This window comes from Etheostoma cragini, chromosome 10 (genome assembly GCF_013103735.1).
Source record: "Etheostoma cragini isolate CJK2018 chromosome 10, CSU_Ecrag_1.0, whole genome shotgun sequence".
NCBI classification, from domain to species: domain Eukaryota; kingdom Metazoa; phylum Chordata; class Actinopteri; order Perciformes; family Percidae; genus Etheostoma; species Etheostoma cragini.
The window spans coordinates 20,507,211-20,526,288 of NC_048416.1; the positions used below are offsets into that span (position 1 = coordinate 20,507,211).

The 19,078-nt window shown below is 40.3% G+C and overlaps 1 protein-coding gene across 7 annotated transcripts in view; it reads right to left on the reverse strand.

The window, feature by feature from the left end:
* Positions 1–19,078, reverse strand: part of diaph2 (diaphanous-related formin 2) — a 384,094-nt gene that overhangs the window by 24,637 nt on the left and 340,379 nt on the right. For 6 of the 7 annotated variants that reach the window (XM_034884276.1, XM_034884275.1, XM_034884277.1 and 3 more), the window contains one exon: positions 18,796–18,861. The exons of the other annotated variant lie outside the window; for it this stretch is intronic. In XM_034884276.1, the coding sequence (XP_034740167.1) occupies positions 18,796–18,861 (66 nt within the window). The remainder of the gene's footprint in view (positions 1–18,795; positions 18,862–19,078) is intronic. 7 annotated transcript variants of the gene reach the window in all.

The following is a 19,078-nucleotide window of genomic DNA, read 5'->3' on the forward strand; positions in this document are numbered from 1 at the left end:
TTAGTAATATATTATTATCTCGTATCAAGGGATAGGCAGAATGAACATGCATCAATTTTGCCACTGAAATACACACTGCAACATTCAGTAAACACCTTGTTTGTGGTTATTCACCATAAAATACCCCAAAAGGAAAGACATTATGAAAATATTTGATTATTCAGTGGTAAAGTCAGAGGGTAGCATTAGCTAAGGTAAAGAAACATATTACGAATCCCAAGAGGTTAGTAACAGTGTTATCACATTATGAGTGAGTCTTATTCACAGCCAATCTCTCTGCCTTCTTGTTCCCCCTGCCCTCTGCCACGGGCTCTTTCTATTCTTAGATCCTCCACTCCAAATGATCTACTTTCATTTTTTTGTTGCCATATTAGAAGCAATTCAGTTCGTCAGGTACCACACTGCACTTGAAAGAGGGTATATAAAATGGACAACAAATGCAATGTCTTGTTTATCTTGTCATTGTTGTTCCGTGGTTAAAAAGAATGAAAAGTCCAACAACCATTCAGCTTTCAAAAATTGCATTTACTCAACGGTACTGAAAAAAGTGTGACCCATCACCCCACTTAACATTATGGTTACCAGTTTTAGTATGTTACCACATTCTCGCCATATAAACTGCATAGCAGCAATATGTTAATTAAAAATTACATTTTTAGGCAGTACAATCTGCTTTCAGTGGCCAAAGAGACAAACCCAAATGTCCTTCATATAGCTGCTGCATACTAAAAAAACAAATCGGAGAGGGAAGTTACAGACATCAGGGCAGAGCTCCATCTCAAGGCTAAATAGTTATTAACAGTTCCTATATCTGACCACTGCTTGAAGGCTCCCACTCTCAACATTGTGCCTGTTGCTCTATCTGGGGCAGCAATATTTGAAAAGGTTTAACAGCAGTAAAAGACTGTTCGCATCAAAAAAAAAAAAAAATGGTCACATTGTGACTCTAGATAATAGATGTTGCCATTCTAAGCCAATAATAGTGTCTATAATGAAATCAGTGGAGCAGAAAAGAGGCGCTCTTTCATTTCCTTATACAGGGCCTTGCGTTTTGTACAACCCATTATTCATCAGGTCCCCGCTGCTGATAACTGTCCCATTTGCATCTGAATCAAGAATGCCTTATAACCTTCCGCCCAAAAGCACAACCCCCATGAAAATGTAGTGACCTAAAAAGAGCAGGTACTGTATTTAGTTATTTGTGAGAAACTGTGACCTACTCAGAGGGATGTGTTATTAGGCAGCAGGATATGACCTACAGTACTGGCTATGTTGCGTAGACAGTATTAGGATCCTTGCATGTATCATATATCCGGATGCAATTTTAAAATTATCTTTGATAAGAGTGGTTTATATATTTTTTTGCTCCACATGACTTTTTCACAGGATGTCTGTATCTGTACTGTATCTTGTGCTGCATTTCCCCCCCTGACATGCCCTACTTCTGTGAACAAAAGACAGGGCAAGAGTGCATCATAGAAAACAATGAATAATCTTGGCCTTCCTTTTCCGAGAATGCTTGACTCACTTCAGTACCCTCTGCAATGTGAAGGTTCAAGACTTTCCTATTTAAAATCTCTGCTGCAAGTCAGGAACATACTGTATGATATTTGTGATCAATCATGACTGCGACAAAAGACTGCTGGCTGAAAATAATAAAAAAGATGCTATCCATAAAGTGGAGATCTGTTGAGAGATAAACTCTTCTGAGGAAAGTCTAGCTGTGCCAGACAGACAGTTCATAAGCCCCAGTAGACGGACAGATTAATGGAGTGGGCCTTCATATACAGTAGTCATCTTAAACCCCAGATGAAGTCGGGTGCAATCCTCTACTGTCTCAACAACACAGTAAGGCAGCATTTGGTGAGATATGTTTTCAATCACAGGTGGGTTGCTTCAATGTGTAAAGTGACATATACTTGACTGTATACACATTCAACAATACTGTAAAACCTTTTCTATAAATCCTGCATTACAAAACAAAAAATAAAACACACACACACACACACACACACACACACGTTACCAACACAAACACGTTACCAACACAAACACTTTGAAATGCCAGAGGGCAAATGGGTAGAAAAGGGGAGTGGGGGTCTTTTGTGCACTATGAGTTTAGGTCTTTGCCATTAAATAAGCTGGTGCGGCAGAGGTGAGCTGCATTGACAATGATGTATGGGAGAAGCACGATCCATTGTTGTTATGAATTGGTTGGCTCTGGTGCGGACAAAGCACACACACACACACACACACAAGCACACACACACACACACACACACACACAAAAACACACACACGCACGCACACACACACACACACACACACAGAGTGGTAGAGCCAATAGTATCTTCCTCTCTTCCAGACAAATTCAATTTCCATCCAGGACATATGTAAGCTGATTAAAACAGCCAACAAAGACTGGAGAAATATGTCACATCCTTCAGGACTGGGCACAATATTGAGTGCTTCTTTGGCAATGGGATGACTGCCTACTCTCCTTCACGGCCCTTCTCTCTTTAAGTCTTTGCTCTTCTCTCATATGACCTTTCTGCGTCACCTGATGCCATCATGCGTCCATTTCTTTCTTTTACTCATAATATGCTATGAAAAGAAAGTTATGAGTTTTATCAATGTATCAAATGCATTTAATTTAGCACACAGATTAACCATTTAAACTATGTATTATTGATGTACCTTGACTGTTTCAATAGCTACAGAAGTGAATATTACCATTGAGCCCTGATCAATTGATGGCATGTGTAGCAATTTATTAAGCTGTGGCTGGTAGCATTGGTGTCTTTCATGTCACGTACCATCTGAAATAAAATGTGACAAAAATTATAAACCTTGAGAGTAAAAGAATAAGCCCATAAACACATTGTGCAGTTGTAAAACAACAAAGAAACTGGTGGCAGCATTGTCTTTCACCGTGCACTTGTGACTGGGGTGGAGCCTCAATAGTCAAAAGTGTGTCAAGCAGACGCACACATACCCATGCACCAGGGGCGTCACAATGTCTGTTTAGCGACTGAAAAATAATGTCATATCACCAGAAGATGTGTGAAGAACACATCTGAATTATGAATAGAGGGAGGTTAATTATGAATGCGGGAAGGGCAGAAGTGATGCCTTAGACATTTCCCGGAAACACATGGTTGGATACATGGCTACGGACCCACTGCACACTCCTTGGCAAGTAACAAGTCAGAGAGACTCCCTAATTACCTAGTCGGCACTGATAATGGTTGGTCTTTGTTGCGTGTGGATGTATTCAACCTCATTTTTCTTAAAGAACACTCTTCAAATGAGTACATGAGATGGAGGTGCTTAACTAAAATTGACAAGGAAACTGTGCTTGTGTCGACAATAAAGCAGCAAAATTATTATATGAGAAGCAAATATAGCCACAGCTCATCCTTATAGGCTGGCGTGCAAAGTGATAGTCAAGACAGACATAAAAGAAAGCTATTAAAGGAGAGAATAAGGCATTGAAGTTGACTTGTGTCAAAACTTTCTTTTTGGGGAAAACATACACTTTCATTATCTTTGTTTTTAGATGTACTTTTTGGCAGATGACACCCAAATATTTGACAGGTTTAATATTTCTTGTTTTCAAGTTATAAGTGTTTTCTGTTTGATGATCAACTGTATGCATTTATGTGGACGAATGATTAATTGCAAGAGAGCCGCACCTGGAGCTCTGATGGACTGAATGGGCTGTCAACTCCAAACAAAAGCAATGCCCTCCAAGAAGGAGGTCAAAGATTTGGTTAGATAGCAAGGAGATGGGGGATGCAGATGGGCTGGCGGGTTGGTGGGTTGACTTAAAGAGAAGCAAAAGGATCAGGGTGGAACTAACAAGGGGAGTGCCTTTGCCTGCATGGGGAAAATAGACCAGGCCATTGGCAAAGAATAATGTTCCAGACACCCATGGAGTCTTGTTTTGGGGGCTCGTGACCCCTGGAGGTTATGTGGAGTTGTAGGAGGATTAGTCAAATGGCCCCACTGCTTTTGTGCCATACTCATGACAACTCACCCTGTGCAGCTTGTAGTCATAATTAAACTTTTACTGAAAACAGCAGATTTTCCTCACTCACCCACCAGCTAAACTCACCATCTCCATACCCCCCCTCCCCTCCCTCCTAAAATATCTGAATCATGCACATGTCAGTTAGTCACAGGCAAAATTAAATGTAATCTTACATCTACCAGATTTCTGGTTGCCAGTGAAATACAATTTCAAAAGAATGTGACACACCTTTTTGAGATAGGAACTGTTAGTACACTGACTTACACTCTAATTATCAGCCTCAGTATGAATACAATCCCAATTGTACAAGTGTCTAGTAAGAGCAAACAAGTACTGTATAACCTTTCTGTTTGGTTCAAGGTTGAAGAACAATAAAGGAAAATAGGGAGAAAAAACGGAGGCTCTGACATTGTCAGGAAGCATAGGGTTGCTGCAAAAGGTTCTGTCTGACCTCTGCCTGTTGCAGTCCTCATGGCCCATTCATTTAGATCTACTGAAACATTCAAAGCTTTGCTTCTAAAGGGCCAAACTTTTGTTCCTCCACAAAAGGCATGACCAGAGGTTCTCCCATAGATGGGGGCCCCGTTCAAAATCAGATTATTTCCAGTGAAATCCTTCTTTCTTCACCTGCCAGTGAACTATGTCAGTGCCATTGTGTTTTCCCTGAAAAAGCTCTCCATTTTGGCTTAATGGAGGCTGGATGTGTATTATTGCTTTTACTGCCATTTAGTCTTGAAGAAACGAGGCACACCCCACCCCCACACTCCTCCCTCTCTGTAGATTTTTTTTTCTTTTTTAAGAAAAATCTGGGCCACATGCCCCAGAGGAACGCAAAGTGCTTTAATTCATTTGCACCTTTTCTCTCTGGCTGCCATCTCCAAGGCCTCTCTTTATGCCCAGAAGTGATTTGTTCAGGCTGGACCATCAAAGCAATTATGGTAGCGCCCTGCTTCCCTATTATGAGGAGAGATGACTGACAATAGAGAGATGGTGAACGGGTGAAAGGGCACTTGGCTTCAATGTATTTGATCTGAATGTTTTTTCTCTTTTCACTCATGTAACAAAAAACAAACAAACTGGCCAGATTATCACCTTGAGATTTCCAAAAAAATAAAAACATCTTTTTCAATTCTCTATATAACGTTTTTCAATTACCTTTGTCACCTTCCTAGGCAAAGAGATTGTGGCTCATAGTTAGGTGATGCTGGACAGAGAATGCCAGCAGTGTAACAGAATACTGAGAGGCCTGGCAGGGAGTGATGTGTAGCAATTAATGTAATGGACATGAAAGAGAGAACAATCCATGGACTAATGAGAATGTCTTATATTACAGTGCAAATGCACAGGGTCGCCAAGACTCCTATCATTACAGGGCTATGGGAAGATGGCTCACCACAAAAGGGGATACTCCATAAATGGATAATGCGGAGAGAGCAGAGTACGGCGCCACTGAGCCGATGTTCTATCCAAGAGTAATAATTCTGCCTGGCGTGACATGGGGTCAGTGGGATGGATGGAGATAGGATGTGAGGATAAATAAAACATTTAAAGAAAACAGGGCGATAGGTCGAGGAGGGGGTGAGAAATGTGACCAAGTAAGGTTGATAAGGAGCAAATACGAGTAATACCAGAGTTAAAATGTAATTGTGGAAGTGAAAGAATAAGGAAGGAGAGTAATAGACTAAAAAAGGGGATGAGTTAGAAGGAAAGGGCAAAAAGAGATGAGAGAGCATAGTTTACAGGCAGTGGTAAAGCAATATGACACATTGGCTAATCAGTCTGCTGTCTTTTTCCTTTACAAGCTGTCATCTCAGCTATCTAGCCATCAAGACCTTGTGCCTCCTCCTCTCATTTACTGATTCCCCTGTTCAATTATTCAAGCTTTATAAGCAAGAACTATCTATTCAGCTAGCAGCAGATCCAGTAAAATAATAAAAGGCCTGCTTCATGAAACTTTTACAATTGGCAAAAGAAAAATCAATTTCTTAGACAGACTGTGCTACCCCCATAAACATATTAATGTTGGTATTAGGAGTGAAGAAAGAGCCCTAGCATGTATGAGACTTTAATAATGCAGACCATAAATGATTTTACATGCTTTCTCACTAATCCTAATGCATGGTTGCTGAATATTTACAATGATGGTGTGCTGTATTTAGCCAATACATAATATGTCTGCATATCCAGCTATCCCAGAGCTGGAGTCTGTATGGGATAAGATTTAGGCGACATATATGTGGATTTAGTTTTCACGCTGACCTTACGGTCTCCTTAAAAAGCTAACTTGTGTGAGTCACGTTCTGACACAGAAATTAGGTCAACCGCTGGCCTGCCAAGGAACACTAAGCTTCAGTAAACATTACCACAAATAAACAGCACACACAATCACACCAAAACATGCATGCAAACACACAAAATGATCAAACGTATGGACACACACCCCCTCGAAAATCTTAAGAAACATTACAGTTCCCATCTGCCATAATCCTCCCCGGGGCAACATTGACCTGAGCCACTGGAAGTAACTCATCTAGAGTGGAAAGAAAAATATAATAGTAAAGGTAATGCAGTGTGCAGCCTCATCCTTTACTTAGTTGTCAATGCCTTTAGGGTGCAGATATTACAAACTCAGCAACCTCCACTGGTTTCCACTAATGCATGACCCCCATAAACCTTCCTGGCTACTTCTTAAGCCCTCATATTGCCGCCATAACTAAGGTAATGAACTTTTCATGGAAACCCAGGTCGCTTTACATATAGTTTAACTGCACACATGGACACATACATATACTGCGGAGCCCCGGTGGTGACATGGAGGGGGAAGAAAAACATAAAATAAAACGACTTTGTTTTACGAGATCTCAAGTTTTATTTGCAATATCTTGACTTTGACATGGAGAAAGAAAAAAACTCTCTCAAACACACACACACACACACACACACACACACACACACACACACACACACACACACACACACACACACACACACACACACACACACACACACACACACACACACACACACACACACACACACAGACCCCTACACACACCAAATTACAACTCTCTACCCTATTACCATCTATCTGCTTAATCCTTGTCCACTGAAGGCCGAGGGTCTGAACTGTGGCAAACTGTCTATTTTTAAACTTGACATATTAGTCATGTCTTAGGGGACTGACATTGTAATTTATGTAATTCATGAATACCAAGCTGTTGTGTTCCCTTCTTGTTTACGTCGATAAGTATTCATACTGTTCATAAGAACACAGTTGCCATCATCTCCTGCTGAAAAGGAAGCATAGTAGCTTTTCATATCATTTTGGGCGTGTGGTAAAATATGTAAAGAATTGTAACTAATTTGTTTCCTCTTTAGCCCCCGATGGAGGGATACAACTGCTCTTAGATACACAGGTGCACAGGCAAAAAACTCTGTATTATGGTTTCTCTGTCTCTTTTATCCTCTCCTAATAATCCTGCTAAGTAAGTCTCAAATCCGACAACCTCTTTGAAGAAGACCCCAGCTCTGTTTAGTTCCCCTTAACCCACCTTTATTGGACATTATCATTTTTTAAAGAAGCTGCTATCCTCATTAATATTTTTGCTGCAGCTGCTCTAAGATTTACCCTTGACAAAGTCAATCAAAATTGTAGATAAATGCAACTGATTTCCAGAAATATAAAAATGAGAATAATGTGGAAAGAACTACTTTTAGGGTGTTAAAATAAAAGTCCCTCAGCTGTTTTCAACTTGGCTTTCTTTTTACCACTACAACATTGGACCAAAGGTCCTCTGGCAGACCTCCGGCCAAAGATATTGGCTTCCAAAGCTAATGATCTCAAATTGTACACTTTTGGGTAATTAAGCATAGCTGTTCCCTCAAATATGTCATTGTAAAAATAAAAAACAATTACGCTTACAGTCATTACGCTCTAATTGCATCATTCTATGTAATAATGACATGGAAAGGGACATCGTGTTTAAAAGCTACAACAAAATCTGTAAAGCCATTGAAAAATAAAACACCATAGTCCAAATATGTCAAAAATCGATTTCCTTAAAATTAGAAGGTTATGTGAACACATAATACATACATCATGCATTTAAAACCATCATGGGTGTTTGGTGGTCAACTACAACAGTAACATGCTGCATGCACAAAATGTGGCTGAGAGTGCTGCTGAAGCTTGGACAAATTCTTACAGGCGGGGGAGTAATTTGACCCCACTCAAATCCTTCCATCAGACACTAACCAAATAGAAGTCAAAAGAACCAATGAAGAAAGACAGAGATAAAAGGAAAGAAAAAATAGAGATGCGGCTAAACCATTGGGATTAGTGCTAAGTAACTAAATGGGCCATATCACTTTTCCATTACCAGAAAGGAATAGCTATTTCAACTGCTGGAATCTAAATAGAAAAGGTGAACTTTGTCCTTCTGCTGTCTTTTGTTCATTCACGTGTAAATGTTGCACACCCTTATAGCCTTCCGTTTCTTACTTCCCTATATGAGCAAATGGAGATTTTCCACCATATCCTTGAGGCCCATCAATAAATAAACTTGATGCAAATAAACAGATAAATAAATAAATGTGAAGAGCCTTGCAAATGGGCATCAGTCAGCATTAGTGATGGAACCATGTCAAGCACAATCATGCTTGACTGGAGGGGGAGTGAATGAGAGTGGGGAGCATTCTTGCTGATTGCATACCAAGTGTGCGTGTGTGTGTGTATGGTATTCCTTCTGTTATTCCTGGTTTTACCTTTATTTAACCCACTCAGTCTCTCTTGCCCTCTTTAACTCTTTATAGCTTTCACTATGAATACATGTGTCTATCACTGCACAATACATCCACCCCATTTCTTCCAATCCCATGCTTCTCTCTTCTACCTTCTCCCTGTCATGTACGCACCTCTTTCCACCATAACTTGAGAGGTAACAAGTTCAGTTTCTTTCAATCCTGACACTGTATTTGTCAACTCGGTTTAAAGGCTCAACCAGCCCTTTTCTTTACTTTTCTAAACTGTTTTGTCATGTGTCGCTCTTTGTGTCATACCAAAAATTTGACAACTTACATTATAAATCATTTTCTCAGTTGTAAGTCTGATCAGGTGGCAGAATTTATCTTTGAGCATGTATTGTGATGAAAACATTGCTCTTCTGATTGAGATTCACTTGATGTTTTCACAGATGTCGTAGGGCCCATCACTCATAAAGTACAGATTTCTTTTGGGCCCGGATGTCACACTTTCGGGTCAGTGTCTTTAAAGCGATATATGCCTATTATTAAGCTTTCACTTTTTTGTTGTTCAGACAGCCAAATAGATGGTCTACTAAATGAATTCCCATCAAGTAAACAAAACACTTTGGTTGTGAAAATGTGCAATTCCTACAAAAGGTGTGGGAGGCTTACTGCTGTTATCAAAATTGCCAAACATTCTTTTCCTTAGTGTTAATTGAAAGGTGTGCACACTAATCTAATTAAAGTTTTCTAACATAGTTTTAGAAATAATACTCCTTAAACTTAACTTTAACTTAACTTACATTTTGTTGCTTACAATCTCCAAATGAGGCAGAAAAAAGTCTGTCAGGGTTTATAATGCTCTACTCAACATTAAGAAAATTAATATAGCAGCGAACTCATATTTGTTATGTACAGATATGGTGGAGTAATGGTGTCCTGTGCAGAGAATAAAGTCACACTCCCTCTGTATGTGTGTTGTTAAAAAAAACATGTGTTTCACTATTGGGGAACGGTCTGTGAGATCCGTGTGGCTCCTGCTTCACGTTTTACACTGTATCACGGGGAACCATGTAAAGTGTTGATGTTAGTGTTAATTTTTCCTTGCTGCCAGATTCGTTTCAGAAACATTGTTAACCGAGGCGACCTCTAGCTCACCCAGTAAGTGCGTTCGCCCCCTGAAGACTGAATCCTGCAGCGGCCAGGGCCAGGTCTGACCTGCGGTCTTTTTCTGCGTGTCATCCCCCATCTCTCTCCCCCTTTCATGCCTATCAACTCTATTAAAGGGAAAAAGTCCGAAAAATAATCTTAAAAAAAGATACATTGTTAACCAAATATGCATCAAAGCATACTTAAAAAAATGAGTATACTATAGAACCGCAGCTTTCTTGTACTTCAGAAAAGGAAGATATGACTTAATTAACACCACCGAAACCGTGTTGAATTTATTCAAGTCAGGAAAGCAATGTTGCAAGATCCAGATAATTTAAGCTAAAAGCATCATGTAAATTGTAATTTCCCATATAATATATTATCCTTGCTCCCAACATAACCTTTACTATTATGGAATATTTAACATTCTTTGACACATTCTGTCTTTGTCTGTATCAATTGGGAATTACTATTATCACTTATCACCCGGACTGCCAGTACTTTTATATATACCTCCTATATACCTCCCTATTACAGACAGCAAGCCCACCTAATGGGAAAGTAAAATAATAATTCCACCTATTTGAGGCTGAAAGATGTTAGTCAGTGACTGACACTTAAAATGCAGACATCAGCCTGGACATTACATCCCATCTTTCTCTAATAGCCACATCATATTAAGGAGGTAAAAAACAAACATAAATATGACAGCAGAGGAAGAAGCATTTAAATCCGGCACTGCCACTTATTGTCAGTGGAACACATAACCACACAGGATGGCATCCTATTCCACCGCACATTATTTGTTTTCTAGCCAATCATCAGTTTGCCCTGCTGTGTGCCTAATGAGTGATAAATATGGTTTAATTTAACCAACATAAGTCACCCATCCTTCAACACTAAGCATGATGGCCTGGGCGAGATTCCATTGGAATTATATGAGGGCAATCTTTCAGCTAGTGGGATGGTCCGACTTTCACAGGCATTCCTTTGGCTTTAAGCTCTGCAAGTTTATAGGTCTATTAGGAATTCATCAAACAATGAACGATATCAATCTTATTGTGTGAGTGTGCCCTGGGTAAAAATAAGATGAAACCTTCCATTATGGGGCCTCCAAAGCTTATTTGCCCTCCAAAATTGATCCAGCATTGACAATTTACACTTAGGGTGACCTTTCATAACTGCCCACATACTTGAAAGCCAATATTGTTTGGAGAGTGAGCAAGAAAAAAAGAGCAGCCCACTGCAAATGCTCTGGGATATTATTGAATATGATAAGCTAGTAGACATTTTTGCTCTGCAGTTGTTCGCTGATGGTCCACTAGGCGGGAGGGCTGAGTACTTTCTACATCAATGAGGCCCTGTGCCAATGAAGTAAAACAATATTGGACAAAGGTGTTGAGAGCTCTGAGTCTATTATAGCACTAGGTCATTGACTTTATTTAAAAAAGAAAAGAAAGAAAAAGTAAGTGTTACCAAAGGGAGCTAGGCTCCACATGATAAGTTTCAGTAGACAGGGAGTTGTAAAAGGGCATAATGGCATCAAAAGGGCATGTAGTCAGCCCCCTGTAGGCACCCTGTACTCAAGAAGATACTGTACCTTCTGTATAATTTTAACAGCAGAGGGTTTAGGGTGTACTTAACAGCAGGGACAGGGGTGAGAGACCCCTGGTTTCCACTCAGAGAGACTGTCTTTTATTAAGATTTGATTTATCCTCTCAAAATGGCTGCATGTCACACTTCACTTACTTTACATCCTCTCTTGGCAGAGTCAAACAACGAATCAGTTATGCGCCAAGGGTACTCAAATGGTACATAAAATCTCCATCTATATTTTCATGATGGGTTTTCTGCTGTGGATGAAAAATTATCAGGTCCAGAGAAAGGCCCTATGGGTCAATGGGACGGACAATGGCTTTGTCTATCTATGCCATAGGACGTCAAATGTTAAATAGAGTGGCTGTCCATGCCTCAGTTCCTTCCCATCTGCCTTGGTAAATGTTCTTTTCTATGAGAAGCAGGTGATAAATTTCAAGCAGCACATCTCTACAGAGCTCTGCTCTCATCTACTCTATTGATATCTCACATCTACTAAGCGATCCAGGCTACAGCAAGAGGCACAGACACCCTCTGGGTCTCTTCGTCCCAAATCATGTTAGCTCCACTTCCTGCAGGATCGCCTCTAGGGTAGCCCCAATGAATAACATCTATCAACACCCTGAAGTGGAAGCCAGGAGCTTGTGAAGGCAAAGGGCTTTAGCCATCAACTCAGAGACACCCTAAGCAACAAACCTTATCCGGTATGTGAAATAAGCTTGCACATGTGTGCGCGTGAAACAAGACAGGAGAACAACTGCTAGAGGTTGAGAGACAAGAGAGAAAGATAAAGTGATGGGTGCAACATATGTGTGAACATATTAATTGCTAAGGGAATTACGATCACTCATCAAGTACTTAAAGAAGATTTATGTCACAAATGACATTGTGGGTTTTAAGAGAACAAGGGGAAAATCTTTATCTTTGCAAGCATCTCCTTTTTAGAGACACTTTCCTTTGGTCTTTTCATTTGCCTTCTTGCAAATTCGTCCCCTTTCTTCCTTTAAAATTTCATGAGAGAAAATAGGTAATTTAATCTTCATTAAACTTACAGGGGGCACACTCTCTGGCCTGAGCAGCTGAATTAACTGCTAGGCTTCAGGGGATTAGACAGTTGGACTGAAATTCCGTAACCCTGACAAGCATTATATCACTGCATCTCTATATTTTAATGGGAATGAGATGATCCCTCCCTGTTCAATGTCAAATAAGTCCTTAAGAGGCTTACTATATAGAACACAGGAGGGAACTTTTGATGGACTGACCTGTGAAGGTGAAGCAGGAGAGTGGGGCAAAGAGAGGGAAGGCCCTGGTTTGGGATTGTAATGATGTTGAAAAGGCAGTAAATAAATAAGATTGGCATCGTTCTCTTTGATATCTGATTGATGTGTCTTTTGGGATGCCCCCCAGTATGAAAGACCTACTGAGTCTGTGCCTTTCATCCCTGACTGAAAATCGATGAGCCAGGAAGTATGAGAGGCCCGTGCTCACTACCCACCAATCTCCTGCAAGATACCCAGGTAACTGTCTCACCAGAAAGGGAATAGGAGATAGAAAAGGAGTCGGCTAACTCAAATTCTTTCTTATCCTAATTTAAGTAAAACCTAATTTTAAAGTACACTATCTGCAAAAAAGGAATATTATGTAGTGTGAAACCAAATACATTCAATAACACGATCTACTTGACATATTATCTTCTTGAAATGAGACTGAACCCACAACAGAAATGTGGCTTTTCTGGTCTCCATCAATCCATCCAGCTTCTGTGTGTTAAATTAGGACTGGCTGGTGTAATTGCATAACACATGAGTATGGCCTCCCGGGTTAGGTTTTCCATCTTACACAAAGTGGAGACAAGGAAATAGGAAATGCTTCTGGAATTGGGTGTAATTGTGACTGGCGGCATCTAGAATTGTGTTCAGCCTGACACTTGAGGTAGTCTGCTGGATGTAGTTTAGCCGCAAGGACGACAAAAAGCAATATGCTGGGTTTAAATAAAGTCCTTTAACATTAGCGAAGATTCTTGTGAAACTGAGAGACTCTCTCTGGTACACGCTGCTTGTTTAAGGATGACAGGAGGTTAATCAAGCTTTAAAGCATGAGATTACAACAGACATGACAAGCAGGACTGAATAGATTTGGCACACTGTCTGATAGAACTGCTTGAAGAACCTTCTCCACAAGTAAATTCAGACTAAAGAGAGACTAAAATTCTGTTAGTACCCGAGTCAGAGAGAAATCACATTTGTACGCAACAGAAGTACAGAAACATTAAAGTTGCTGTACTGACCGAAAAATTATCCCATCATTCTTTAAATATTAACTTAAACATTGACAGCTCCCACCATGCACTAAGAAGCGACAACCCAAAGACAGCTTTCAGGGACTAAGATGCCTATTTCACCAAATTGTCCGTCACTAGAGAACTTAATTTTTTCTCTTTACGGAGAGTACTTGAAAAAAATTCCCTCAAACTGTGCGTAAAGATTTTTGTTTGTCCCCTTCAATTTTTTACTAAATCCATCCATCCATCCATCTTAATCCGCTTATCCGGTATTGGGTCGCGGGGGCAGCAGCTCCAGGAGGGGACCCCAAACTTCCCTTTCCCGAGCCACATCAACCAGCTCCGACTGAGGGATCCCGATGCGTTCCCAGGCCAGGTTGGAGATATGATCTCTCCACCTAGTCCTGGGTCTTCCCAGAGGCCTCCTCCCAGCTGGACGTGCTTGGAACACTTCCCTAGGGAGGCGCCCGGGAGGCACCCTTACCAGATGCCCGAACCACCTCGACTGGCTCCTTTCGACGCGAAGGAGCAGCGGCTCTACTCCGAGCTCCTCTCGGATGACTGAGCTTCTCACCCTATCTCTAAGGGAGACAGCAACCACCCTCCTGAGGAAACCCATTTCGGCCGCTTCTACCATTTTTACTAAATGTGATCTGGAAATGTGTTCAGTTGCTATAGAGCATTGGGGGAAATTATCTCATCTCATGAAAGGGGACAAACACAAATCCTTACGCACAAATTCGCCCAATGCGCTTTAGCAACTGAACTCATTTCCAGATTCCATTTAGAAAAAAATCCATGGAGCCGGCATGTCAAAAGGATTTCCCCCTCTCATCACCTCAGGGTAGAGAATCCATGCAGCTGTTTATCAAACTGGGTTCCATATCAATAAACACGGAGCCGTCAGTGCATAATACATTCTGGTAGCATACTGGTATGCACTATGAAAAAAAGTGAACTGAGAAGGGTCTGATGCACAATGCCATGCAGGAGTGGGAGTCATAAGAACCACAGTCATCTTGGTTGTCTTGCAAGAACAGGAAAATAGGTCACATACATACAGAATATCGTCAAGCATATTCCTAAACACAGAGAGGCAGTGTTTCGTTTTACAATGATCACATCGCACGGCATGGCCATTCATATTTGCCGGTATTTGTCAGGGTCCAGGTAGCATCCACCCAGCAACATCTTCCAGACAGGGTATGTCCCAGCAGCATGTTCATGGTCTGGGTCTCCTCCCAGTTGGACATGTCAAGAATACCTCAACAAATCAGGATGGTGATCAGGTCAAGTATCCTGATCAGATGCCCAGACAACCTCAATTGACTTCTTTAGCACAAAAGAGCTGAACTTTAATTACTGAGGGATCTTTTCTTTGTGAGGAACCCAGACAGCCAGCAAAACAAAACCGGGCATTCCTACCCATGATCTATTTTTTTCAGTCACTAGCCAGAGTTCTTGACCGTAAGTGAGGGTCAAAACAGAAATTTGTAAATTGGGAACAATACCTTCATGGCTAGCTTCATCCTTACCAAGACAGTACAGTACAATGCTTGCAAAATTGTTGAAGCTACAAACTACATGCCCCATCTTATGCTCAATCTTACCCTCTGTCATGAACATAGTCTTGCATTACCCAACCTTCCTCCACAGTGCTGCAAAGGAGGGTCTGGCTAGTCCACACAGCATTCCGGGACGGGAGAAAAGTGGGCTCTGGGTTCTTGGCAGTTCTTTAAACCAATCACAATCATCTTGGGCGGCACTAAGTGCCATACGGAGCAACAGTACTTCTGCAAAAACACTCGGGAAGTAACTTGTTTTGGTGCAACATGGGTACGTTCAAAAGTTGTTTTTGAACAGATACTCTAGCTAGCCATCTCAATTTACCTTGCAAAGATCTGAGGAGCAGTTAACTATAGTCCTGATAAATTGACTGGAGTAGAATGCCAAAACAAAGACAGCCCAAAGTAATGGACATCCGGCCCAAATGAGGGACATCCGGCGGAATTTCACGGAAGTGTAATGGGTATAGAGCAGAGATGGGAAGTAACGAAGTACAAATACTTCGTTGAGATTAGTTGAGATTGTGTGTGTCTTTGAGAACTGTAAGTCATATAATTTATGTTGTCAGTTCATTCAAGCCTGTTCTTGTATTGGTCTACAGTTCTTATAAATGTAAAAGTTAGCTTGTTTGTGTTCTTTACCTGTTAGCTAGGTTTACACCTGGTTGTTGATTCAATATAATGGCAATTGTTGAACGTCCTTTCTCATTATGATAATGTAATTAATAGTGGGTTTATTATTATGATTTACTTGCATATATAATTCTCATGCATTGTGAATCGTAGCCTTTACAATGTTATTTTTTATTATTATTACCACACACAAAGCCATAGCAGAGCTACCCACACCCATGTTTATACTGATACTTGATTGTAATAAAGCATCAACAGAGAGAAGTTGTCTCCGTCCGTGTATTAACAGACACACCTGGGCCAAAGTTGGAAACCAGAATCAGCTTTGAATACAGTCCTAATCTAGTTCTTACTAAGTTTAAAATAATTTCACTGGAGTAAGTTATTATCTTTGCGTCATCAATACCAAATCAATACCAAATTGAATATACACAGACTTCTCACAAAATCCCACTTGAATTCAAATTTTGCTACTTGGTCAGAATCCTATTAACCTGGAGTCGCAGTCTCTGTCACAATAAATAAGCTATATGTGTTAGGTCTATTGGCAGACAGCCATTTAAAATGTAGGCAATGGCATTTAAAGAGCCTTTTTTTCATGTCCACAGTAGTTCCTCAGCAGCTGTCTAGTAACATCTGTCTGGTCCAGGTAGCTTTGTCATTCGCAAGGCTACTTTTACTTTATACTTTAAGTACATTTCCAAGCATCTACTTTGTTACTTTTACTTGGATAAAGAAGTTAAATCAGTACTTCTACTTTTACCAGAGTATTTTTTAACACAATCATCTGTACTTCTATTTGAGTACGGGAAGTGAGTACTTTTGCCATCTCTGGTATATAGACTATGATAAACAAGACCCTGAGATACTTGAACTCCTTCACTCAGAAGCAACCACTTGCTCCCAACCGAAAGGGGTCACTACATCATTTTTCATGAACCATGTCCTCAGGCATGGATGTGTTGACTCTTACCCATTCCACTTCATATTTGGCTGCAAACCACCAAGGCAGAATCCTGAATTTTCATGCATGCCGTTTCTTTCCATCAATCCATCTAATTGTTCCTTCCTCTGCAGAATTATGGTGTACTAGATGGTGCCATCTCCAGGACCCACCTAGACTACTAGAGAGCCTGACAGTCCAAACAGCTGCCACACAGGCACAGACAGCCAGAGCCTTTCTCTATTCTCATGTTCATTGAAATATTGAACATAGCAGTGCTAGCAGTGCTAATCTGGGTTCATAAGTATTATCACACCCACCCAACGATTGTCATTCTGTATTTCCACAGCTGTAAAAAAAACTGTTCAGCTCTTATCCAGGAGTTTGGTTCTAGAAATAATGTTATGCATAGAGTTAAACGTAACTATATTTAATTGCTAATACCACACCTTAAATTCTAGGAACAGCTTCTTCCCACTAAAGAAGTCACAATCCACGTCTTTAGAGACGGTTTCATAGACAGATGTCAGCTTGCCAAGGTCCTCTCCTTAGCTTACTTAAAAATTACTTTAAAGCTTCCGGTTAATTAAATATTAATACATTTCTTTCTTCTTCTAAAGTGAACATTACTTTTCAAAATAAATTGTTTTAGCATCACATTGGAGATACTGTCATCCATGAATACACCAGCATTGTCAGGTACATAGACATGCAATCAGAACAACTTAAAACATATTAAAGCAATAGAGACATTTTTGCAAGACACAGAGGACCAATCTCTCGAGAGTTGCAGACAATTAATTTTTACCCAAAGTTGCCTCAAAGTAGGCTTGCAGACTATGGCATACATTAATCCTTCAAAAAGAAGCATATGTGGGGTTCTGTTGCACATTAGTTTGCCATTTAACAAACATAAAGGGGAAAAGAAAGGTATTACACAACACAATTATGAGGGACCAAAGCATGGAGGACCTCCCCAGCAGAACACTTCCACAAGACAGGAAGTGATATCATGCTCAGAGGCAAACAGGAAGAGCAAGACAATTCGATAATGACTGGAGCTGCTCTACAAGACAGAAATTATGCCGAATGAATTAAAAATGATAGCGTGACCGCTATTAGGCTTGGACTGTATTAGTGTTGCAAGATTAAAGATTTAGGATCAAGAGACCAACACAAAGGCAACTTCAATACAAGTTAACCTTACTGTATTGGATATTAAAGGTAATTTAAAATGAAAAATGATGTGCAATGTAAGATTTACATTATGCCACTCAGCAGTACTAGCATAATTGGCAATTATAGTCTCTCCAGTCTAGATTTTTTCTTCTCTACTGCTGCATATGAATAAGTGAAACAAAATATGCTGCATTATTTAAGGTATATGTGTTTTGTTTTTTGTTTTTTACTGTAGGTAGACGTTTTAATAACAAATCCTACATTTGACATACATTTCTGGTGTTAGTTTTACTGGCTCTTGTTCCAATAAACACAGGGCACCATTTCTTCTGCGAATTTCTGCCTCATGGCCATTAGCCAAAAGTACAGTTCCACAGTAACTGGGATAATGTTACCGTATACTACACGTCCATAATGGCAAGGACTTAAAATTGAATGTTCTTGTTCTTTTGTATTGTGTGTTTTGCTTTTTTACAGTAAATCTTACATATTTTTTCATGCTTTGCTAAGTCAAATTCAGTAACTCAGCACAGGACTCTGCATGTTGTAGACCAGCTCAGCTTGAGTGTTCTGACAGGACGGACATGTGAGTTATGCAGCCAGGAGGAGTGCAATAGGAGACAAGGTGTTGCTGGGCCTGGGTTATAAGATAGTTAAATACACACACCTAGGGTTCTGTTGCCATAGTTAGCACCCGGCCACCGAGACGATGGACTGGAAGGGCTTTGATCACCTGTAACAATGTTGGTGAAAAAAACATAAAGAAAGAAAAAGAAAATAAAAAGAGCAGAGGGGAAGGATGGTGAAAAAGGGAAAAGAGAAATGTGCATCAGAGGTGACTCATCTCAGATACTTGGCAAAAATGAACCACTCCCAAAGACTGGCAAAAACCCTTTAGGTTTGCTTAGACACGTGCACACACATTTGGACACAGGCACCGGCTTACATTA